We start from the raw sequence: 24,271 nt of genomic DNA on the forward strand, positions 1-24,271 counted from the left end.
CATTCATTCATGTAAGAAGCATTTATTGACCATCCGTTGCATGCTGGGCTGGCACTGGGGGTCAGCAGTAGGTACACAGGTGCTGTCCATCCAGGGATGGCATCCAGGCAGAAAGTGCCATCCTGCTGCTGAGAACAGCTGAATACACTACCTATCCTGAGCCTTGAATGCCCCCAGTCACTCCCCTGGGACCCCCAGCCTCCCTTAGTACACAGCAGGAGCTCCGGGACCCAGACCCAGGGCCCACAAAGGTGGTTACATGTGTCTGCCCCTGAGACCCCAGAGTCTGGTGGGGACCTGGCATTAAATAGGGAAATATACAATGAGTATATAACTTAAAAAGGTGATGAGGGCAATAAGGAAAAGAAATACCAGACGAACAGCCAGAGCCTCAGTGTGGTTGGGAGGGTGCAGTCAGGGCCGGGCTCTCTGAGGAGGTGACCTTCAATGTAAGAACTGAGGATGGAGGGATTCAGCCACTGGGGGTGAAGAGGGTAGGTGTGTCCACTGGAAGCCAGGAGAATGGAGGCCTGCAGTCTGGGACTTCATACTCTGAGGCGTGCCCATGCTGAGGGGCAGCCTGGACAGAGCAGGGATTCCCCCTGCACATGGTGCCAAGAGCACTGGACTCTGTGTCTGTAGAATTACAGTCCAGGCCTCGATCTGCCCAGAGTGCCATGTGACCTAAGGCCAATCACACCCTCTTTGCGCCTTGGCTTCCCCATCTGTCCACACGAGGCCCCTGAATTAGACCTCAAGTCTTCTCTGCCTCCACCCCTGAGGAGGTGAGTAGACTAAGCAGCCAGTCCTATTTCAGTGCTATGTTTTGAGATGCCCTGATGGTGAAGCCAGGGGCCCTGCAGCCTGGTGGGGGTGGGGGGGGGACCGAGAGCTCCAGGCTGTCCCCGAGTTATTAAGAGCCACCCGGAAGCAGACACAAAGGGCATTGTCCTGAGCTGGAGTCAGCCCCTAGCCCCCCAGCCGAGAACAATTGGGGAGGAAAACCTAGGCCATTTGTCCAGCACAGAGTGCGGCAGTGACGGCGGCTGGGAAAATGCCGAGTATTTTTCAGCTAAAATTAGCCATCTACTGAACCTTTACATCAAGGGAACCCTGAAGCCTCCATTGTTTTGAACTGGGGATCCCAGGGGGTGTGGGGGCAGGGAGTCTCCGGATAAGCAAGTAACTGTCTCCTCTCCCAGGATCTGGACTAGCCAAGGCCTGGCCAGCCCTCACACCTCGAGGGTGCCCAGTAAGGAGGAGCAGGCAAGGGGTAGATGGACAGACATAGCGGGCAGGAGTCTGGCCATCCAAGGTCACCAAGTGTGGGTGGCTGACACAGCCTCTGCTTCCCTGCTGGTGACCTGATGGAACCCTGGGCTAAGCTGAGGGGTCTAGAAGAAAGCACAGGAAACATAAGTAAGAAAATAACTCTCCATCCTTTCCGGAGGAAGCAGCCAGAGTAGGCTTCTGTCTTTGCTCATGGTAGATGGTTTCTACCACTGAAGTTCCAAACCTGGCTTAGAATCTTCCCTCTGCCACTTAGCAACTGTATGAGTTGGGCCAGTTACTTATCCCTGGAGCGACTGTATGTAAACAGTGGAGGTGGATAGAGTTGTTGGAAAGATAACATAGATGAGGTAGATAGTAACAATAGTAATTAAAAAGAAAAACTATAATACAGCTTATACCCAATAAACCCTTTGGATGTGCCAGGCACTGCTCTAAGCAACTTGTATGTGTAGTGTATTTCCTAGAAGTATTATTACTCCCATTTTGCAGATAAAGAAACTGAGGCCCAGAGAGGCCAAGTAATTGGCAAGAACAAAGGTGCAGGTGATGGCTATCGTAATCTTGATTACCACACGCTGGGGCCTGATTCAAGCAAGAGCAGCCGGCACCATGCTGCCATGTAATTCCACTATTCCTCTTGAAAGGCCTCCAGCTGAATCACAGAAGTGCTTAGGGAAAGGAGCTGACCCGCATTAAGCACCATTATGTGTGCTAAGTGTTTTACGTTCCTGTCGGGAGGCACAGGAGCAAGGAGCAGCGGACCAGCGGCAGCACCTAGGATCTTGTTAGACGGGATACATTCTCAAGACCGGCTAAGTGCAAACTTCTGGGTGGAGGCAGAGGTTTTTACCAAGCCTCCAGCTAATCCTGGGACACGCTGCAGTTTCAGAACCACTGGCACAGAGGTTAACAAGTATGGTCTTAGGGTCAGGGAGATCCAGGTGGAAGTGCTAGCAACCCTGTTCTGTGACCTTGGGCAAGTTACTTAACCTCTCTTTCGAAGTTTCCTTACCCGCAATCTGGGGATCAGATTTAGAGTACCTGCCTTGATGGTTCTTGGAAGGATTCAGGTAGGTGATGTACGTACACCAAGTGACTTGTGCAGTGCCTGGGAGTGGGTTAGTCTGAAAACAGTAGCTGTCGCTGGTCAAAGAGAAGGTGGGTCTCTGTGGCCAGGGAAGCGCGTGAGTTCCAGCTGGAGTGCAGCTCCCCTGTCCAGCGCAGTCAGGCAGAACTGAGGGCCCAGTTAGGAAAGGTAATCCTCTCCCAGACTGAGGAGGTAGGCATGGCTGAGATGGACATCTCCTCCCCGCCTGGCTGGTCCCTGTCATTTTTTCCCTTCAGTGTCAAGCAAAAAGACATGTGAACTATGTGCGTCTCTTTCCTCCCTGCTCCCCACCCCCACCCCCCACCCCCCACTTTCTCAGGGAAAGAGCAAAGTCATCTCCAGGGAAACCAGCTTGGAGAATTACAGTCTAGAGACAGGGTAATCCTCAGACCCTGGACTCATGAGATTGGGGACACCCTCAGCTCCATGCCTGTGGCCTTGCATTTTCCAGGTGTAGGTCCTGGCTCTTGTCCTTATCACCTGTGTGCTTTTGATGGTTCCTTAGAGGCCTCTGGGGTGTCGTGTACTGTCCTCCATGCCTTTCTCCCCAAGGGGAGGCTCCTGGGGCCAAGCCAGGCAGAGTGCACAGCTGACAGCCCCACCTCCCTTACCCAGCCTCTGGGCGCCCCAGGCTCCTGACGAGGACCTCCCTCAACTATCCCCAGCCCCCTTCCACTGCCCGAGCTATCCACAGACTTTAGTGTCATGTCACACTTTCACACCTTTGGCCCCAGCTGTCTCTGTGAGGTGGCCTACAGAGATGTTGTGCCCATTTTACAGATCAACAAGCTTGAGGCCCCGGGAAATGAGCTGGTGGCCAGCCCTAGACTAGTGTTTTCATTCCACGAGCCATGCTTCCATCCTTTTTCTTTTCCCTTCTCAGACTTCTTCATCACCCTTGAGACATCCCTGGAAAAGAGTGACAAGTTGAGTGCCTGTCCAGACTCAGAGACATGGGACCCCTCCCTCCCTTGAAGTGACACAGTAACACAGCTGGGTTGACCCAGATCCTGCTTACCTCTGAACCATGCTCTTTTTCATCCTGTTCTTCTAGCTCTTTCCTCCCTCTTCCCTCTCTGGGGCGCAGCCACCCCTCCCTAGAGAAGGGCCATTTCATGGTGCACACAGCTGTAACCTCACACCCTTCCTCTGGCTCCGAAAGCCAAAGTGAGCAGGCCGAGCCCTGAGCCAAGGAGGCCCAGCAATTACATCAGCAGGTGCAAACAAGCAGGCAGGGGCCGGGCCCAGCATCCCACGGGGCTGGGGGTGGAGCTCTATCCACCCCACTCAAGTCTGTTTCATTCCCTCCTTCCAGCTTGCATCAGCCTTTTGCAGCTCCATGTCATCACAGAGTGGGCTGGGCAGCAGCTGGGAGTGCAAGCAATGTAGGGGGTGGGGAGTGGGACACCTGGCCAGCACCTGGAAGGTAAAGGAAGACCCTGGAGCTGTTGTTCAAGATGTCAGCCAGTGCCCCTGCCAGCCCTGAGAAGGTATGCGTATTGTTTCTCACTGCAGAAAGAAGCCATAAAAATTAGCAAACACACATGGCAGCCCAGCTGGCAAAACAGTGTCACACTTCTGACCTTGATGTTCCCAACAACCCTGGAGGGTAAAGCAAGTCAAAGTGGCCCCATTTCCCAGAAGGAGAGATTATGGTCCAGAGGGAAGTGGTTTGCTCAATGTCACCTCATGAGCCAGTGGAAGCACCCGTGTGCTTTAGCCAAGAAATACGAAGGATTTTAGGAGCCTGGAGGATGAGAAATCCCTATAGTCATCAAGGCAGAAGTAGTCAAAGCCTACTTCCTGGAGGAGGTGGACTGACTCCTTGACAGAGAAGGAGAGCTTCAGGCAAAGCTGTAGATTTACTTCTACACTGATGGTGGGTCAGCAGGCAGAAGGACCATCATGTGACTGTAGGGCTAGGCTGGAAGTGGACTGAGCACGAGCCTGAGAGGCAGGGTGTCTGGGTCCTTAACCTTGACCCTTTGTTGTGAGCTTCCTGTTGGCGGAGGTGAAGCTTGGTCATTGCTCTCCAGACCCTGCTATAGGCATGATGGAGGGGAAGCACTCAGGAAATATTTGATGAATGAATGGAAGAATGGAGGTGAGTCCCTGCCTGCCTCAAAGTGCACCATCATGGCCATCTAGGCCTTCCTCTGGGCCAGTGCCACTGGTCTTCCCACATCTTCACCCCTGACAGCTCAGCTGCTCACCTGAGCTCAGGGCTAGAGAGAGGCTGGGGCAATAGCTTTTGGCTGAGTGCCCGGATACCCACATTCCAGTCCTAGCTTTGCCTTCAACCCTCTGTGTGACCTGAGACCAGAAGCTCCCCACCTCCGGTCCACAGGGAATTCCCAGGAGCCTAGTCTGTAAGGGCTGCCTTCCCTGGGGCCCGTGGAGCCTTAGCTCACTGCCAGCCTTGTGGAAGAGGCAGAGCAGAGTGTGGTGGAAGGCTGGAGATGGGTGGCCACCTTCTTCTCTTCCCCCTGGGGCCCAAGTAGGAGCCCAAGTAGATTCCAGGTTCAGAAAAGTACAAGAAGCCCCCACACAGCCTCTCCTATCCCCACCCCCCATCCCCAACTGCTGGGTGCTCTCAAACTTCTCTCTCTCTGTCCCTCTCACTGTGACTCCATCCCTACCTCTCTCTTCACCTCTCCCGGCTTGTCCAACACCCCATCTCACAGGCTGACAAAGGCCAGAATCCAGGCAACCCTCTTTGTCTCTCCTGGTTGCAGTTCTCTTTATGCCAGTGTGATGCCGAGGTACCAGTGGTGCTACAGCCACTGACCAGCCTTTGGCACTGGGACAAGCCATAGCTCCCCTCTGGCCTCAGGCCCACCTTCTGGAAGTGAAGAGCTTGGACTTCCAAGCCCTTGGAAGTCCTAAGGGCCCCACAGCCCAGGGGTCTGAGCCACCTCCCAGTACCGCCCAGGTGCCCACAGCCAGCCCTGGGGCGGGGTCTGGCCAGGCGTGGTGATGGTGCTGACAGCAGTGGGCAACAGTTCCACAGTTTTTCCACTTTGCAATGTTTTGGCAGCCTAGAGAAAGACACTGGGAAGGCAGGGGAACTTTGTGCCTTGGGGCACTCCAAGAACAGTCCCAACTCTCAGCTTTCCAGGGTGGCATGGGGACACTTGGCCTGGAAGTGCAACGTGGACATAACCCATCAGGCAGCCCCAGGGCCAGAGGCTATACTCCTGGGCGTTTTGACTTTTCTGGGACATGGGTACAGGATACTGGCGTCTTTCTTCCCAGCGCCCAAGCATGCAAAGAGATCCTGATGTCAACTGTCCAGCGCTGCCTGCACCAGCTCTGCATCCTGCAGCTCCTCCAGCTACCTGGAATGCTGCGCAGGGGCGGTCAGCCCAGCTGGCAAGCACCCCATGTGATATATGTGACTGGGAGAGGGAGAGGGGGATGCCTGGTGCACTGTGCTTGTTTAAAAGGTTTAAAAGTCTTCAGTTAACAGCCTTGAAAGAAAGTGTAGGATACAGGCTGTGTATGGTGAGACCCTTAGGTCACAAAACATGGGCACATCTAAGAATGTTAGGACCAATGTCCAGTGTTAATTCTGCTCAGCTGGAGCTGGGAATGGGTGATTTTTATCTTCATCATCATTTTTTCCTAAATTGTAGTCAGAAAAGGCCAAGAAAAGTACTTTTCATCAGGGGAAAAAAGAACATTTTTAAAAGAGTCCTCACTCCCTCAGAAATCTAGAGCACATTCTTTGACTAGTTCTGCTGCTCAGATGCTGTATGATCTAAGACTAGCACATGCCTCCTCTGGTTTCTGTCCTAGAGAACAGTACGTAGGTGGTCTCTGAGGTTCTATCAGTTGGTGGCATCCTACAGGATGGAGTTTCCAGAGGGACTGGCTCCCATGGCCCAGGTTAGCCCAGCCTGTGTCCACCACCTCTGGCTGCTCCCTTCCACCCCTACCTGCCACCTTAGGTATCTCCGGAGAGGCTGGGCAGCGTAGCTGGAGAAAATCTTGTATAATCAGTGAACCCAGCTAAACAAGCAAACAGGATTTCCAGGCTCTCAAGAAGCTTGCCTTTCAGAGAGTAGACCTGTCCAGACAGAGACATCAAACAATCAAATACACAGAGAAGGTAATTCCAGAAAGAGATGAATACTGTCAAGAAAAACAAACAAACAGGACAATGTGGAGATAGCATCAGGGAGGGTAGAGAATGAATTTACATTGGGTGATCAGGGAGGGCCTCACTGGGGAGGTGGCAGGTGGCACTTGAACTGAGATGTCAGTGACAGGAGTCAGCCACAGGAATATCAGGAGACAGGCGGGGAGGGGTGCTTTTCGGAAGGAGAGAGCGGCAAAGGTCCTCAAGCGAGAGGAAACCAGGCATGTTCAATGGCAGGAAGCACCCGTGGGTGGCCTGGAACCTTTGAAGTCTGGGGGTTCGGTAGGGGTTCAGACTTCATTCCAGGTGCAAATGGAAGCCATTGGAGGGTGTGAGCAGGGGGAGAGATCTATTTGCATTTTGTAAGATTACCCCAGCTGTTGTAAGGAGAGTGGATTCGAGGGAGCAAGAGGGGAAAAAGGGGAACACAGTGAGACAGGGTCTGGGCGGGAAGATGTGGGCTTGGAGACTGTAGGAGGTTGGTCATGCAGTTTGAAGCAAATTTTTTTTTTTTTTTAAGAAAACAAACTTTATTTTGTGTTGGGATATAGCTGATTAACAATGTGATGGTTTCAGGTGAACAGTGAAGGGACTTTGCCATACACATACATGTATGCATTCTCCCCTAGACCCCCTTCCTATCCAGGCTGCCACGTAACATTGAGCAGAACTCCCTGTGCTATATAGTAGGTCCTTGTTGGTTGCCCATTTAAAATATAGCAGTGTGTACATATCCATCCCTGAGAAAGAGAAGACTCCCTACGTGGGACCCAAGCTATAGGGTGTTCGGTGGAATCTGGTATTGCAACTCACTCCATCTAAGTCTGGATGGGGGAGTGATGACCAAATAAAATAGGAGGTTCCTCCCAGGCCAAAGTCACTGCCATTGCCTTAAAGTAGATGTCAGCAGCCCCGAGAGAGGAGCCACGGTCCCAGCCTGGCTGGGGCTCTCTGGGTGTCCATGGGAGATGTTTGGGCGAGGCATGGGTGGTTCTGCCGGTGTGAGCATGTGTGTCTGAGTGACATCCTGGGGGCTGGCACCAGGCTACCAGCAGTCCCTTCCCAGGCGAGGCTAAATCTCTGGTTGGGGCACCCCATACAAGTCCAAAACTTGTCAGGCCCAGACAGGAAAGGGGGCCAAGTGCTGGAGTTAGGACGTTGAGGCCCTCTTCCCTTCCAGCAAGCTCGTGGACTCAGCTGCTGCCCAAGGATATCCGTCAGGGGGTATTGTCAGCCAGAGGAGGCCTGTGATTTAATGGGAAGAACTTTGTTTCTTGGAGGCTGAGAGCCTGAGCTTGCCTTTTCACTTCTCAGTGATGAGAAGTGATGAGCCTCAGTTTTCTCTGTGAAATGGAATGCCTGCTTCACAGGATTATTGTATTGATGATGTTTATTATCCCATTGTGTACTGGATAAGTGGTTATTATCTGGAGGGTGATGGATGAGAGGGTTTTGCGTTCCTTGTCTAAGAGAGGAAGTGGAAGCAGAATGCCCCCTGCTCAGGGCCCAGACTTCTAGGCGGAGGGACTAGGACTTGGAAGGGGAACTGAAAATTAGCCGTAGAGGGACCAAGGTCCAGGTCAAGGGAGCCCAGGAGCCAGAGGAAGGGTCTGGGGGAGGGGAGGGGTTCTGGGCCCATAGGTGTGGAGTACAGCTTCCCAGGTACCACTGAGAGTCTAGGGCAGACCAGCGACCCGGGAGCTGAAGTGTCCTCTCTCTGTTTCATAAGCTGTGTGGCCATAGACTTCATGCCAGGACTCTGCGCCTGCCCTGGGGCTTGTCCTCAGCCTCCCATGAGATCCTTCGCTTGCCCCAAGTCCTTCCAGGGGAAAGATTTCTCAGGATCAGCCAGACACCCCTTTAGGATGCAGGCTCCTGCCCCAACTGGCCATCTTGGTGAGGCTATTTCCTGTAGCCAGCAGAGGAAATGATGTCATAGGCACAGGCAGGTCTGCAGAGGGTATGGGAAAAGGATTGTGCAAGCGGCCTCCTTTGTTAGGAAGAACTTGGCGCCCCCCAAGCCCACCAGCCCCCATCCGTCATCAGTAACAGCCATTGTAGCCACCTCTGAGGGGAGCCCCAGCCTGAACCCCACAGCCGCCAGAGGCCAGGGCCAGATGGAAGAAGGGCTTTGTGTCCAGGGAGGGGTCCTTGCATATGGGGCTTGTGTGTTTTAAAACATAATAATAAGCGGGCTTCTCTCCCCCCACAACTCTCCCCACACCCCACTGAGCACATCCACCTCGCACTGAATGGAAGAGATTTTCCATGCAGTGGGAGGTCAAGTCTGGCGAGAATTAGCCAGTGTCCAGGGGCTAGAGAAAGACTGTGATTGCTGATGATAAATGTGCCCAGCATGGAGTGATTCTTTCTCCCTCACCTCCCGCCTGCCCCCCGTTCTCCCTTCCCAGTCCTGCCCCGCATTGTGGGCACCATCCCGTACCAGCCAGCCCTGCTCAGCTACAGATGCCTGTCCGCTGCAGTTGAGCCTGAGGGACCCAAGCCAGACTTTGTCACCCATATGGGGACAAAAACAAGGGAGCGGAGGCATCAAGGCCCTCTATACTAAATCACTGCAGCCTCTGAGGTCTCTGTCTTATTGGGCAGGGATGGACCTGGCTAAGATGGACATAGTGAGTTTCCATCCCAGGCATGGGAAATACAGAACCCAAACTTTTACCCATAGTCATGCCATCCTGTGCTGTCTCCCTCAGCACTGAATCAGAAATGGGGCTCTGGTCCAGCTTGGCTGTTAATTTGCTGTGTGATGTGGCATTGGTCACTCCCCCTCTCTGAGCTGGGAACAGGTTTCAGGACTCCCCATACAGGGCTCAGCTGGAGAATCATTGCTGCCTGGCACTTCTCCATGTGGCTGGCATGAGCTCTTCCCGGTTAATAGAGCATATTTGCATCTGTATGCTCAGCTGACCTTCACCACCACACCTCAGAACTGACAGGGCAGTACTTGTTAGTCCCTTTCTCATAGATGGAGAAACTGAGGCAGAGTGAGTGTTTGAACTGGTCTGCTGGCTGTCAGGCCAGCCCATTCTGCCATGTGCCCATCCAAGCTGTACCCCATGCTCAGGGTCACCATAAGGGAAGCGCAACCCCTCTGGTCTCCCCTAGCAACTGGTGGCAGTCTCCCATCCAGGGATGTCTGAACACTGTAGTTTAAGTCCCTTCCCCCCTCCTCTCAGGCGTAGCTCTGGTAAATATGGTTTCTTTGTTATTGTTCAGTCACTAAGTCACGTCTGACACTTGCGACCCCATGGACTGCAGCATCCCAGGCCTCCCTGTCCTTCACTATCTCCTGGAATGTGCTCAAACTCATGTCCATTGAGTCAGTGATGCCATCCAACCATCTCATCCTCTGTCACCTTCTTCTCCTCCTGCCCTCAATCTTTTCCAACCTTAGGGTCTTTAATTTACCTTTGCCCTAAAGTGACTTCCTTCATCTTTAAGGCCCCCGGACTCTGTTTATTCTAGTGGCTTAGATTCTGGTACCTCTTAAATAAGCCCACAGCCTTGACTTCCACCCCATCAGACCTCCCACTTGCCAGAAAATCCACTCTGGGCACTGCCCAAGCCCAGCCCTGGGAAGGAGCATGCAGCCTGGCATGGATCCTGCTGGCAGGCAGAGACCAAGCTTAGACTCCTGTGTCCTGCAAACTCCACTCCCCTCCCAGGGCATGGGTACCCTGTCCTGGACATCATGGGGGACACCAAGAACAGTGTGACATGCTCCCTGCTTTCTAGAAGCAGCCATCCACTTCTACCAAGGAACCTTCGAGCTGCCTAAAGCAAGAAGGTGCCACCAGACCCCCATCCTCGTCACCTCCTCTCCCTACGTTTTAAGCGGATTGTGAGCGAAATGGAACTTGCCCACGAAGAAGCCAGATTGGTAACGAGGGCACGCAGCATGGTGCCTCGTGAATATTTGAGAGAAAGATAAGAAGGCTAGGGCAAGTAGGCAGAGGCTGGGACGCCATCATGGGGAAGAGGACGTGCACTGTTTTGCGTGACCTCAGAAGTTGAAATTATAGCGATGGCTGGAACCTCCGACAGCAAATTTCAGGTGAAAGTAAGGAAGGCTTTTCTGTTAGATCTGTCTAAAGGAGAACCTGGCTGAGAAAGGCACTGGTGAGGTCTCCGTCCCTGGAGGTATGTGAGTCAAGGTTGGATACAGAATTGATGGGGGCGGGGTGGGTGTTGTACAAGACAGCCCTTAGAGTAATCTCTATCTCTGTTCATCCAAGTGAGATTAACTGACAGGAGATCCCATACAGGCAGGAATAGGTAAGTGAGAAGTGAGGGTTTGAATGATACCTACCACCAACAAATAGTTCCTCCTCCTCCCTCCCCAGGCTCCCCACAACATTGTGCCTTAAGGCCCCAGTAGGTGCTGGGTCTTTGAGCCGGAATAACGGCAAGAAAGTTGACCCCACTTTAAGCAAATTTGCTTCATGAGAAAAACTTTATCCAACAGGGCCGTGTCCTCTATTAACAGATTCCCCATCAGACCACCTTCAAATATCAAAATGTGGGAACCAGAGTGCTGCTCAGGAAGTTAACTCAACCAGCTTCCTGACTTTACAGATGGGGTTCCTGAGGCCTGAGAGGAAGGCCACATGGCTGTGCCAGTCCCCAGCTGGGGTGCAAACCCAGGGCTCCTGACTGCAGTGGTTTTTCTTTTCCTGTGTTTGACTGTCTTTGGTTACATCTTCGTTTTGGATTAGCTGGGCCATTTGTGGATGCAGCTGTAAAGGCAGGTTGCATTTTTGCAACTGTAGGTTCAAATGCATTCTGCCATTGGAAAACTACACTTTATGTGAGTCGTTTTCCCACCAGGAGGAAATCCAGATCTGGCCTGGCAGTGGCAAAGCCTCCTCCTCAGGGACCTCCTCTTAAAGGTACTATATTCTCCCCTGTGAAGATGGGGCAGTGGGGAGAGCGGAGGTGAAGCCAGGGAGATTGTGACCAAGGGCTATAGCTCTGAACCTGCAGAAGTGGCTTCCTCCCACCGACCAGGTGACTCAGGCAAGTTCCTTGACGCCCCATGTCTTCATCTGTAACACGGGAAGATAATGCTCACCTAGGCAAACTATTTGCATCATCCCCCAAATAGTGGACATAAATGCCAGTTCCCAGTGTAGAAGTCAGATTCAGGTATCCAGCTTCCTGAATGTGCTTCCCAACTCTGCTATATAGTTTTACAGCCCTGTGCCAGCTACTTATAAATTCTCTTGGTCTCAGTTTCCTCATCTGTAGTATGGGGATAATAATGGTACCTATCTGATAGAGATGTAGTTACCAGAAGGATATGGTTCTCAAATTGTGTGCTTAGGCACCTTAGGATGCTATAGCAAATTCACAGGGGTACTGTGGGCTATTTTTAACCTTCAAAGAAACACAGCGATACTGGACAGCTGCCAGATACTGCAACAACTACTAGCTCAAGATAGCTTATAATTTTAGCATCACATCACACTTCTTTCCTTTACATGGCACCTTGCCTTTGCAAAGCTGGGAATTTTGGCATTTGGGAGCACCCCAAGGCAAACTATGAGGGTAGCAGTGTCCGCTATGACTCTGAGATTTGAGGTATTGTGCCGTGTCCAACAGGCACACATACATCCTCATTATAAGTCAATGTGGCTATTTAGAAATGGAATACTAATATTATTTTTTCTTTCAATTTATGAGTATTATTTTTTCTAATAGGCTTCTCAGGTGGCAGTAGTGGTAGAAAATCCGCCTGCCAATGCTACTAAGTTATTAGGAGATCACACCCGCACACAGACACGTAAGCTGGTTGGATTTAACTACTTAATAAACAGAACCATTAGGAATTTCTTTTGGCTTTGGGGTAAAATTACTGGGTAAAAATGACCAAAACACTGAAGACCAAAAACGTTTGGGAAGTTCTGTCTAGGACTGTTGAGGGGCTCAATGAGTTGATTGAAAATACCTTCTAAAAGCCTCTGGTCGAGGAAGCACCCAGGAGCTCCAAGACTTTATTCTTCTTTTCCCTCTAAGCTAGAGAGGCAGGCTCAGGTGGCCCTCCCCAGGACCCCTGAGGAGCCTTCCTCAGCCACTAAGAGCCAACAAGCCCTTGGCCCAAGCCAGGGCCAAAGAGGAGGGGATGTGTCCACTGGTCAGGACTGGGGCCCAACTCAATCGCTACCCCGGGGCTGGCCGCACCCCCACACACCTTTCATTTGTGTTCACCGAGCACCTGCTGTGTGCCGGCCAGCACCTAGTCTGCTGATGGGGCCCTTGGCTCTTCTCGCTGTCTCCTGCAAGATGCCTGGGCGCTAGGGACCGTGACACGTGGGCAGGGGCTGCATCGAGAGCCACTGGCACTGCCCTGAATGACGGGGAGGCAGTGATGAGAAAAGCCAGGCACCCTCCTGCCGAGACTAGAGCGGAGTCTTTGAGCCAGGGTTGAGAGGAGGGGTGGGGCAGGCAGGGCGGGGGCCCTGGGGCCGCCAGACTCAGGCCTGCTGCCCTAATGGACCTCTCATGTTTACTTTCCTCAGTCGAGTCTGCACCTGCTTTATAAATGAGCTGCATTAGGGTTATAAAACAAAGTCATAAATGCACCCCGCAGTGCCACACAGAGCCAGGGCGCTGTCCCCTGGAGGCTGGGGGCTGCATGGTTAGAAGGTAGAGCAAGTCTGTAGCTGCACCCATGAGCTGCCCTTGTGGCCACCATCCCCAGAGGAAGGCCTGTTCCCCCCGTTTCACAGATGAGGCGCCTGAGGCCAGTAAGGACTGGTTGAGACCCAGGGGTGTCTGGGTCTGAAGCCTGAGCCCTGTCCTACACTCCTTAGTCCCAAGACTGATGCAGGATGCTGTGGCGGGAGGTGGGTGTAGAGTCCTCTCGGCTCCACCCTGCTCTCCCTGGAACTGCCTGGCCTGGCGGGAGGGCCACAGTGAGCAGCTCTCAGGCCACAATGTCCAGCTCCCCGGGCACTGTGTCATCCCATCATCAACTGCCCACACTCCTAGACCCTAGACTGCCAGTTACCTACAGAGAAGGTAACTGTCTGGCAGAGGGAAGCAGGTGTCGGGGGGTCCTGGCCTGGAATCCACAGTTTAGATGCCCACTAACCAGTGACCATGCATTAGTTTGGATGGACTTCAATTTCCCCAGCTTTGAAACAAGAAAAACAGCTCCTCGCCTTGCTAGCCCTTTGGTGTGCATGTGTGCATGCCCAGTTGCATCTGACTCTGTGCGACCTTATGGACTGTAGCCCACAAGGCTCCTCTGTCCATGAGTTTCTCCAGGCAAGAATACTGGAGTGGGTTGCCATGCCTTCCTCCAGGGGATCTTCCTAACCTGGACATCAAACCTGTGACTCTGCATTGCAGGTGGATTCTTTACCACTGAGCCACTGGAGAAGCCCAGTCTTTCTGTGAGAGAGCGCCATAATTGTAGAGACCTGGCCAGTGTCAGGGTCTGTTAGGATTCTCAGGTGCGGGGACACTCACAGTGTTATGAAGCTACTCCAGGGATAGGCAGTGTGGAGTCCTGTTTGGGATAGGCAGCATCCCAAACACTGAAGTCTGATTTCCTGGGTTCAAACCTTGGCTCTGCCTCTCACTAGCTGTGTGACCTTGGGCAGGTTGCTTAACTGCTCTGAACCTCAGCTTCCCCCATCAATAAACTGGGGACCAATATATCATACCTTACGAAGTTGTTGCAAGAATTTGGTAAGTTAACTGGGTAACTGAAAACATAGCTACTAATTCCAGGGAAGCATTCATTGCTATTTTGATGCAGCAACTTGTACTGGTGCTAGACCTCTCCTAGGTCTAGGCCCTCATGCACATTTATCTCGCATGATCCTCAAAAGAGCCCAGAGAGAGGAAGTGTGTTCATTTGTCTGTTCACTTCAGAGACAGAGTAATGAGGTCGGAGTAATGAGACAGAGTAATACGTGCTCTCCTTGGGTCACACAGAACATGCCAGATGGAGCTGGATTCCTCCTCCTCTTTGCTGGCTTCCCCTTCACTCCCCCAGGCCATGCCCACACACCCCAGGGCCCAGAGCTGAGAGCCAGTGACAACCTGTGCGTTTTCTCAGAGCCCACATCGTAGCAGGAGCTCATGGTCCTCCAGGAGATGATGTGGCTTAGACATGTTGGGCAAATGTTGTTCATTCTGTTCTTGAAGAACTAGGTGTCCCTTTGGCACCTCTGCCCATAGTGGGACTCCCTAGAGTGTGTCCCACTCTTGGCCTTCTAGGACCCCAGCTGCACTTGAGGGACTGGAGCGATGGACCAGGGGCAGGCGTGTGGCAGGCTGGTGAGGGGCTAGGCAGACACACACCCTTGCAGCTTAATTCGCTGTTTCCTCTGGAGCAGTTAGCAGAGGAGGACAAGCCCCCCACCGCTTGTCCCCAGCCAACTGATTGTTTGGTGCTTGGCACTGGAAAGTCAATTTTCCTAAGTGGATTGTAAACCAGTAGCCTGGCCCGGCCTGGTTTTCCTCTCTCCCCACGCTGGTGGTGGCCAGACCCCTCTCCCTTCCTGTTTGTCTCACCTCCCGAGGTGCTGTTCTTTCCAGGCAGGCGGGCAGGGCCAGGGTTTCCATTTGGCCCCTTTCGGGGAGGAGATGGCTGCCGGCACAGCCTCACTGACTTCCCAGCCTCCCCGTGTCCTCATCCATAGGCCAAGGGTGTGGATTTGGCAGAAGGGGATGGATCAGAGCCACAGACCAGAGGAGAGGAGGGGCTGGGGGGAGGCTGCAGGGAATGTGGTCTGCCCCTCCACGTTGCTGCCTGCCCTGGACTTCCGGGAAGAGGAGACACTCTGGGAACGAGCACTGGGGAGCCCAGCCTGGTGTTGCTACCTCACCTCATCCCTCCCCTTACCCCTGCGGGACCTGGCTCGTCTTCCCATGTCCATCAGCCTGCCTGGCTGGGGCTGCAAAGGGCAGCTGTGGCTTCAGGGCAGAGCTGGCCGGGTTTGCACTCCAGCCTCAGGCCTGTTTCCAGTTCTTCACATGCTGTGGCATCACCACGGGAAACTGGAGGGAAGCCCTGGAAGGCCAGTGCAGGGGATACTGGGGAGGACTGGAGAGGGGTGTCCTTGCCCTGATGGATTGCCTCACCTCCCTGGGCTCCCCTGCCTCCTCCACCTGTAAAGAAGTAGACTCGTATAGCATCATAGAGCTGGGACTGGCTCCAAAATAAAAAATCCTAAAAGCAGGGCACAGTGGAGAAACTGAGGCTCCAGAAGTGCCAGACCTTGTCTAGGTCACAGCGGGCATCCTGGCAGGTCTCCTCCAGCTGCCCTCCCCTCTGCCTCCCCCCACCTCTGCCTCCCCCCACCTCCTCTCTCTGTCACAGCCCCCAGGGGTTGGAAGGGACCTGGGACCTCCCACCCGTGGCCTCACAGAGCCCTCCACTCTCTACAGGCACTGACTCGGGCAGGGAAGAGCTCCCCGACTCCTTCCCATCGGCGCCAGCAGAGACGCTGCCCCACTTCCTGCAGGAGCCGCAGGACGCCTACATCGTGAAGAACAAGCCCGTGGAGCTGGGCTGCCGTGCCTTCCCCGCCACGCAGATCTACTTCAAGTGCAACGGCGAGTGGGTCAGCCAGAGTGACCACGTCACCCAAGAGGGCCTGGACGAGGCCACCGGTGAGCCCGCGCCACCCCACCCCCACCCCCGCCCCCGGCACCCCTGTCACTCCGAGCCCAGAGGGCTCTGGGCCTGGCTCCACACTGGCTCCCTGGGAGCCCTCACATGGCCATGGTCCCCCCAGGGCCTTGGTTCCCCTCTGGGGTTCACCCTGGATCAGTGTCTTCCCAAGACTCGGCCTCCCGCCCTGCCTGGCTTTGGGTGACCAGGTGAAACAGCACCACATCGCTTGCTGAGTGCTTGCTCCCTTTTCCAGTTTCTTTCCATCCTCTGCTTGCATCAGAGAGCAGGTCCAGTCCAGCGCTCGGGTTCTTTCCCCCTCTCCCCAGCACCTGCTCTGCTCCCTGTTGAGAAAGAGGAGCTGGTCCTGTCTCACAGCCCTGCCCCTGGCCCCCAACCAGAATTCTCGACCAGGTCCTCTGGGTTTGTGAGAAGTGATACTGTTTTCTGTTCATGATGATGATGCAACATGTCATTCATAGAAATTAACTGGTTTAGGTTTAAAAAAAAAAAAAGGGTTAGGCACAGAGAGGCCTGGCAAGTGCAGTGGTGCAGGTGTCCTTGGGTAAGGGTAGCAGGAAGTAAAAGAGGAGAAGAAGAGAAAATTAAGAAGGAGATCAAGCCCTGAGCCTTTGGAGTGGGAGCACTGACTCCAAGACCGTAGACTACCAGAGAACTAACCCTGCTGCTGCTGCTGCTAAGTCGCTTCAGTCCTGTCTGACTCTGTGAGACCCTATAGATGGCAGCCCACCAGGCTCCTCTGTCCCTGGGATTCTCCAGGCAAGAACACTGGGAGTATCAAAAAGTGAGAACTCGCACAAAGGAAACCACTTGAATACAAGACCAGGCGTCACCAACCACCAGTAGCACCCTGTGCAGGATGCCAGGGCGCTAAACCACAAACAAAACAAAAATACAAAGCCAATCATCAGCAGACAGGATTACCACCTCACTCAGCCTTGCCCATCAGAGGAAAAACAAACAAACAAAAACTCAACACAAATCTCACCCTGTGCTAAGCTTACACAAACCATTGAACCAACCTTAGGAGGGCAGAAGCCAAAAGGAAGAAAGAATTCAACCTTGAAGCCTGGGAAAAGGAGACCTCAAACACAATAAGTTAAAAAAAAAAAAATAATGAAAAGGCAGAAAAAATACTACACAAATGAAAGAACAAATGAGAAGCAGAGAAGTCCAAATAAGTGAAGAGGAAATGACACAACTACAGTCATCAGGACAGTACGGTACTGGCACAAAAACAGGAATATAGACCAATGGAAATAAAAACAAAAGTAAACAAGTGGGACCTGATTAAACTTAAAAGCTTTTGCACAGCAAAGGAAGCTATAAACAAGGTGAAATGACAACACTCAGAATGGGAGAAAATAATAGCAAATGAAACAGCTGACAAAGGATTAATTTCCAAAATATACAAGCAACCCATACAACTCAATGAAGAGGAAATAGGCAAAACTACAGTCATCAAGACAGTATGGTACTGGCACAAAAACAGAAATGTAGACCAATGGAACAAGATAGAAAGCCCAGAAATGAACCCATGCACCTATGGGTACCTTATTTTCGACAAAGGAGGCAAAAATATACAATGGGGCAGTTCTATATTGCCCCATTCAAAGCAACCCAATCAAAAAGTGGGAAAAAGACCTAAACAGACATTTCTCCAAAGAAGACATAGAGATGGCTAACAAACACATGAAAAGATGCTCAACATTGCTCATTATTAGAGAAATGCAAATCAAAACTACAATGAGATATCACCTCACACTGGTCAGAATGGCCATCATCAAAAAGTCTACAAACAATAAATGCTGGAGAGGGTGTGGAGAAAAGGGAATGCTCTTGCACCGTTGGTGGGAATGTAAATTGATACAGTCACTATGGAAGACGGTATGGAGATTCCTTAAAAAACTAAGAATAAAAACACCATATGACCCAGCAATCCTACTCCTAGGCATGTACCTGAGGAAACCAAAATTGGAAAAAAACAAATGTATCCGATTGTTCATTGCAGCACTATTTACAACAGCTAGAACATGGAAGCAACCTAGATGTCCATCAACAGATGAATGGATAAAGAAGTTGTGGTACATATACACAATGGAATATTACTCAGCCATACAAAGGAACACATTTGAGTCAGTTCTGATGAGGTGGATGACCTAGAACCTATTATACAGAGTGAAGTGAGTCAGAGAAAGATAAATATTGTATTCTAATGCATATAAACGGAATCTAGAAAAATGGTACTGAAAAACTTATTTACAGGGCAGCAGTGGAGAAACAGACATAGAGAACAGACTTACGGACATGGGGAGAGGGGCAGAGAGGGTGAGATGTATGGAAAGAGTAACATGGAAGCTTACATTACCATGTGTAAAATAGATAGCCCACAGGAATTTGCTGTGTGGCTCAGCAAACTCAAACAGGAGCTCTGTATCAACCTGGGGGGGGGGGGGGGATGGGGGGGGAGATGGGAATGAGGCACAAAAGGAAAGGGATATATGTATACTTATGGCTGATTCATGTTGAGGTTTGACAGAAAAGAACAAAATTCTGTAAAGAAATTATCTTTCAGTAAACAAAGAAAAAGAAAAAAAAAACAGGTTAATAATACTAAGTAAATAACCATAGAGGTGGTGCTAAGATGTCACCGAGTCCTGCAGGAAAGGAGGGTGACAGAAGTGTGGGAAATGAGGAGGAAGAGTGAGATGTGTGCGGTTCCCTGGGCAACCCCCACTCCGGGCAGGAGGCAGAGGCCCAGGCTCCTCTCAGCTCACGAGTCCAGCCCCTGCTTACAGCACAGGACCCTTGGGGGTGGAGAGCCTTTCCCAGACTCAGGCCAGCAAGGGGGGCCGTCCACTCTGGTCACCGTGGGCGGCCAGGTTACGCAACCCCAGCCAACCCCAGCCTCCAGGTGGTTCCTTCACCCCAGATCCTGCCTTGTCTTTGATTTCATTTTTAACCTCTCTCCCCTGATCTTTTCTTTCTCCTCCTTATTCATCCCGTCCCTCCTTCCTTCTGTCTTTCCTATCTCTCCCTTCTCATCCCTGTCTCCTTTTGTGTCTGCCTTTTCTTCTTTTTTCTTTTAATTCACTTTTATTGGAGTATAGTTGCTTTATAATGTTGTGTTATTGTCTACTGTACAGCAAAGTGAATCAGTTATATGTATACATACATCCCCTCTTTTTTGGATTTCCTTCCCGTTTAGGTCACCACAGGACAGTCAGTACAGTTCCCTGAACTATACTGTAGATTCTCATTAGTTCCATATTTTATACATCGTCTTTTTTTCTTTATGTCTCTCTCTTTTTTGTATCTCTCTCTTTTTCATTCTTGTGTCTCTCCCCTGACATACTCTCTTTCATTCTCTCTCCTTCTTCAACTCCTATTTCTCTATGAAAAGCTGACAGACTTCAGAACATTCAGGCTTAAAATCATACCCCAGAATGTGCTTCATGCCACTCAACACTATATCCTAAAAATTGGTCAAAATGGTAAGTTGTAGCTTATGTATATTTTACCAAAATTTTTTAAAGAATCTCAAGAATTTACAAAGTTAGATTTGGAATCCCATTCTCACCCAAAATCTTAAAATTAAAAGAAGAATTTTTAAAAGGGAAACATAACCTGTATCCCAGCTGCCTCCCTGCTCTGGCTGTGTGACCCTGAGGTAGTCACTCAACCTCTCTGTGCCTCAGTTCCTCTCCTTATAAACTGAGATGTTACCAGAAGGTCCTCGTGAGGATGGAACAAGGTGGTGCCAGCATAGCACTGAGCACACTGCCGGGACTCAGCAGGCGCTTAATAAATGCCCATTTCCTCCATCTTCCTTCTGGGTTTTTTTTTTTCTCTTTTGGCCTCTTTCCTCTGGAAACTTGTTGTTACTTCTGTGTCCCCCGACCCCCTCTGGCCCTGAAGAGCAAGGAGACAGCGGTATCCTGCTGGGGCCCCTTACAGGCCCTGTGACTACAGTGTGGCTCTTACTCCCCTGCTACCGCACACAAGCCCTGCCCATCCTAGAAGTCAAGGCACCGTTGTCCCCATTAGCTACAAAGAATGGACAATGGTCCAGCAGGCCCCGCCCTTGGCAGCACTGTGGCTGGTTCCTCCTGCTCCCACCCCAAGCCCTCCCTGGCCCTCTCTGAAGCCCTTGGAAACACAGAGGATGACAGAGGGGGCCAACAGAGGCAGGGCAAGCCCACCCATTAGCTCATGCCAGATCGAGGCAGGCAGCCCAACCCTGGGCGTCCTGGTCAGGCACTGCCTGTCGTGCTGGGGGACACCTCGTCTGGGGCCCAAGTCCAGAAGGCTGAAGGCCCCTGGCCTCCTGTCTGCCTGCTGGTGACCACCGCCAAGGTGTCAAGCCCTACTGGGTGGCGGTTTGTCTGTCCAATTCTTGGGTGCTCCTAAAACCTTCTGGGTGGATGGCCCCCTTGAGAGAGGCCATTCCTCCAGGCTCCTAGCCTGGTAAGTAAAGGGCAGGGCCCCACTCTCCTACCCCAGACCATGCACTCCAGGCAGCCACTGCTGCCTGTGGGCCAGGCACCCCCACCCCAAAACCTTCTGCAAGAAGCCTCTTCCCTCCTGGTGCTCCCTGCTAGAAAAATCCCAGCATCCACCCCCAATTTAGATCCCCTGCCATCAGGAGGGGATTCTTTACTGCCTCAGCTCGCAGTGTAAGGGCCCCCTCCCTTAGGATGCAGGAGAGTTAAGGCAATGATTTCATTGGGAGAGGTCCAGAGAGGTGTCATTTATTACCGGGCAGAGCCCTAACTGGGGCAAGATGCCTAGTAGCTGATCTCAGCTTTGCTGGCAATTTGCTGTGGGACTTTGGGCCTGCCACCTACCGTCTCTGAGTTTCAGTTTCTCCCTAGAATTGAATGAGATCCACATGAGCTGCCAGAGTAGATGTGTGTCCATCCTGGTCTGGGTGCTGTAATTGCCATGACTCATTTAGAATTTACCTTGAGTGTTTTACTATGGTGAGGGAACCAAGGCTCAGAGAGGCTAAGTATCAATAACTTAGCTAAGGTCACACAGATGGGGAGTGAGGGTGGGGCTAGGATTCAAATCTGTCAAGAACCTATCCAGTCCTCCACCTAACCACCAAGCCATAGTACCACAAGGTGTACACTCAACATTCCTGCCCTTGAGGGGCTTATCAGAACCCACATGCAACCAGGAGAGGATGAACTTAGATACCTGATGTCAAGGAGGAGAGACAGGGCAGTCAGGGAGGGCTTCCTGGAAGAGGAAGTCTCAGTTCTATCACAAGCTTTGGGAGGAGCTTCAGATGGACACCCTCATCCAGGAGGCTTCATCCCTTACTTGAACGTAGAGCATTTTGTCATTGAGGGAGCGATGGCAAAAGAGTAAATAATTCCTTTTGTGTGTGCTGGTCGCTTCAGTTATCCAGGGAACCCCTCGGGCCCCAACAGGGAGCCATTGAGAGGTTGGAGGGTTCCCAGGAAAAGGGGCCTCCTCTTAGTTTCAACCCCACAGGCTCCTGAGCCATGACCAGAGAGAGACCACGTGCTTACCTCGTATTCGTTGAGCTCACTGACTGTCCCAGGCCCTGGGCCACAGCAGTGAACAGGGCAAAGCCCCACCTCATTCTCCTGCAGGAGATTCAGTTAATACATGAACATGTCAATAAATAATACAGTTTCAGACCATGGTTAGTGTCATGAGGGAATCGGGGTGGGTAGGGAATGACAACTGCACAGACCAGTGTCCAGTGTACCCATGGGAGTGCTGAGTGGTACTTTGAGGGTTGGTGGGGGTGGGCCAGCATTGAGGGGCTTCCTTCCGAAGTGAGATCTAGCCCAAAGCGGATGGTGACTGGGAATTCACTGGACACAGAAAGGACAGAAGAAGAGTCCCAGGCAAGGGACTGGATGTGCAAAGGCCCTGTGACTAGAGAGGCTTGGGGAACATGAGGGCCTCAAAGATGCCCAGTGAGGCTGCAGTGGATAGATCTTACAGGGCCTGGAGGCCACATGGAGGGTCTGGGTCTTTACACTGGGATGACAGGGACGTAGCAGGGGAATGGCATGCCACTTGTACCTTTCAAAGAGCACACACTGTCTGCAGGGTGGAAAGTGGATTGAATGAGGGCAGAGGGCTTGGGTTAGCCACTATTGTTTCCAGGTGAGCTGCAATGGTGGCTTGGGCCAGGCTCGAAGCAGAAGAGATGAGTAAAATGGAAACAGAAAGCAGTGGGAGAGGAACCCCCAGGTGAAAAGGAGTGAGATATGGTCCCACATCCTGGGTCTCCTGTCCTCAGACCTGCCCCCCCCCCGCCATCAGCGGCATCTCTCTCCTCCTCCCAGGCCTGCAGGTGCGAGAGGTGCAGATCGAGGTGTCGCGGCAGCAGGTGGAGGAGCTGTTCGGGCTGGAGGATTACTGGTGCCAATGCGTAGCCTGGAGCTCTGCGGGCACCACCAAGAGCCGCCGGGCCTACGTCCGCATCGCATGTACGCTGCCCGGACACCCCGACCCCGTCCCCTTGGGCCCTTCCCCCTTCCCCCATGGATCCTGGAGAGAGCGTTCTACACACAGACATGAGGGCACAGGGGCCACCAGCTCAGAAGAAGGCTCCAAGACCCAGAGCCTGTGCCACCTTTGGTGCCAGAATTTCTAATGGCCCTTTTTTGCCTACTTATTTATATAACAAAGCCATCAGCTTCCCTAGTCATCATGTGCAGAGGATCCCAGAGTTAGGGAGGGAACTTTGTCCCCCTAAGTCCACCTGGTGAGGCCCCCATCTTGGAGAAGAGACTCCTCTGGTAAAGGCCAGGAGTCCTGGTGAGATTTCCTTGGTGTCCACTGCCACCTCGTGGCTAGAATGGGGCACTTCAGGATCCAGCTCTGCCTGACTGGCCTCCTCCCTGCCCTGGCCTGACGGTGCCATGGAACCCTTTCTCTTCTCCCAGACCTGCGCAAGAACTTTGATCAGGAGCCTCTGGGCAAAGAAGTGCCCCTGGACCATGAAGTTCTCCTGCAGTGCCGCCCACCAGAGGGGGTGCCTGTGGCTGAGGTGAGTAAGGACGTGGGAAATACTGGGCATGGCAGAGGCCACCCAGGTATGGTATTTACCACCAGCCATGGTAACTCAGCCTCCCAGAGCCCTTCCGTTTCACAGACAGAGGAAAGAACTGCCATCTCTTTAGAACTCAGCACATCCCAGATCCCAGCTGAGCCCTCCACAGGCATAATCTCACCTCATGGATGGGGCAGAACTGGGGAAGGATCCCTCAGGACTCCTTGGGCTGACCCCAGGCTTGGTCTCCTGCAAGGGAAGTGGCTGCACACACTGTCTCCCAGAACCCAAGATCCCAGCTTTATGGACACCAAAGAGTCTCACGATGCGTGTGTCTGAGTTCATCACACCTTCTGGTACCACATGTGCCACCTTCTGGTACTTTCTGTACCACCACATCCCTGGGTGATGCCCACCTGTCCCCTCACTGCCCTGCTTGTATTCCACACCTGCTTCCTCTCTCCCACTGCCCGCACTGGTGGTCCTGGAGTCAGAGCAGGGCATGGGGAAACATCTCAGCTTTGCTGCTAGGGACCTCAGTAGCACAGGGTTGGGGAAGATGGGCCCCTGGGCTTCCAGCTCAGGATCACACATCAGAATCTTGGCATCACTCCCCCCAGCCCAGGCCACCATCTGGAAAAGAGCTCAGACACCCTTCATGACAGGTACCCTCGTGGGGCTCCCACACGTGCCCAGCACCTGGCACAGTGGTCCTCAGAGCAACCCATGTCATCCCATCTTAGGGCTGGGAACGCAGCACTGGGCCAGGGGAAGTGGTTAACCAGGGTCACCCAGCTGGTGAGTAGCGGAGCTGGGATCTGCACACCCAGGTCTGCCAAGACGAGGACCATGTTTTTAATCACCTGCCAGGCCTCTTACCCTGACTAAGGGAGTCCGTTTACAGAGTTAATGATGAAGACACACATTTATTTAGTACTTACTGTGAGCCAGGCATGTGCTCCACACTTTCTATATACAGACTCCTTTCATCCTCACAGTAGCCTTTGGATAGCGCTA

The 24,271-nt window shown here is 52.4% G+C and overlaps 1 protein-coding gene across 2 annotated transcripts in view; it reads left to right on the forward strand.

Moving 5' to 3' along the window:
- UNC5B (unc-5 netrin receptor B) overlaps positions 1-24,271 on the forward strand; it is an 86,467-nt gene that overhangs the window by 49,185 nt on the left and 13,011 nt on the right. For both annotated transcript variants that reach the window (XM_043924846.1, XM_043924847.1), the window contains exons 2-4: positions 15,966-16,190; positions 22,545-22,688; positions 23,148-23,251. In XM_043924846.1, the coding sequence (XP_043780781.1) occupies positions 15,966-16,190; positions 22,545-22,688; positions 23,148-23,251 (473 nt within the window). The remainder of the gene's footprint in view (positions 1-15,965; positions 16,191-22,544; positions 22,689-23,147; positions 23,252-24,271) is intronic.

The sequence above is a fragment of the Cervus elaphus genome, chromosome 15 (assembly GCF_910594005.1).
Source record: "Cervus elaphus chromosome 15, mCerEla1.1, whole genome shotgun sequence".
Classification (NCBI taxonomy): domain Eukaryota; kingdom Metazoa; phylum Chordata; class Mammalia; order Artiodactyla; family Cervidae; genus Cervus; species Cervus elaphus.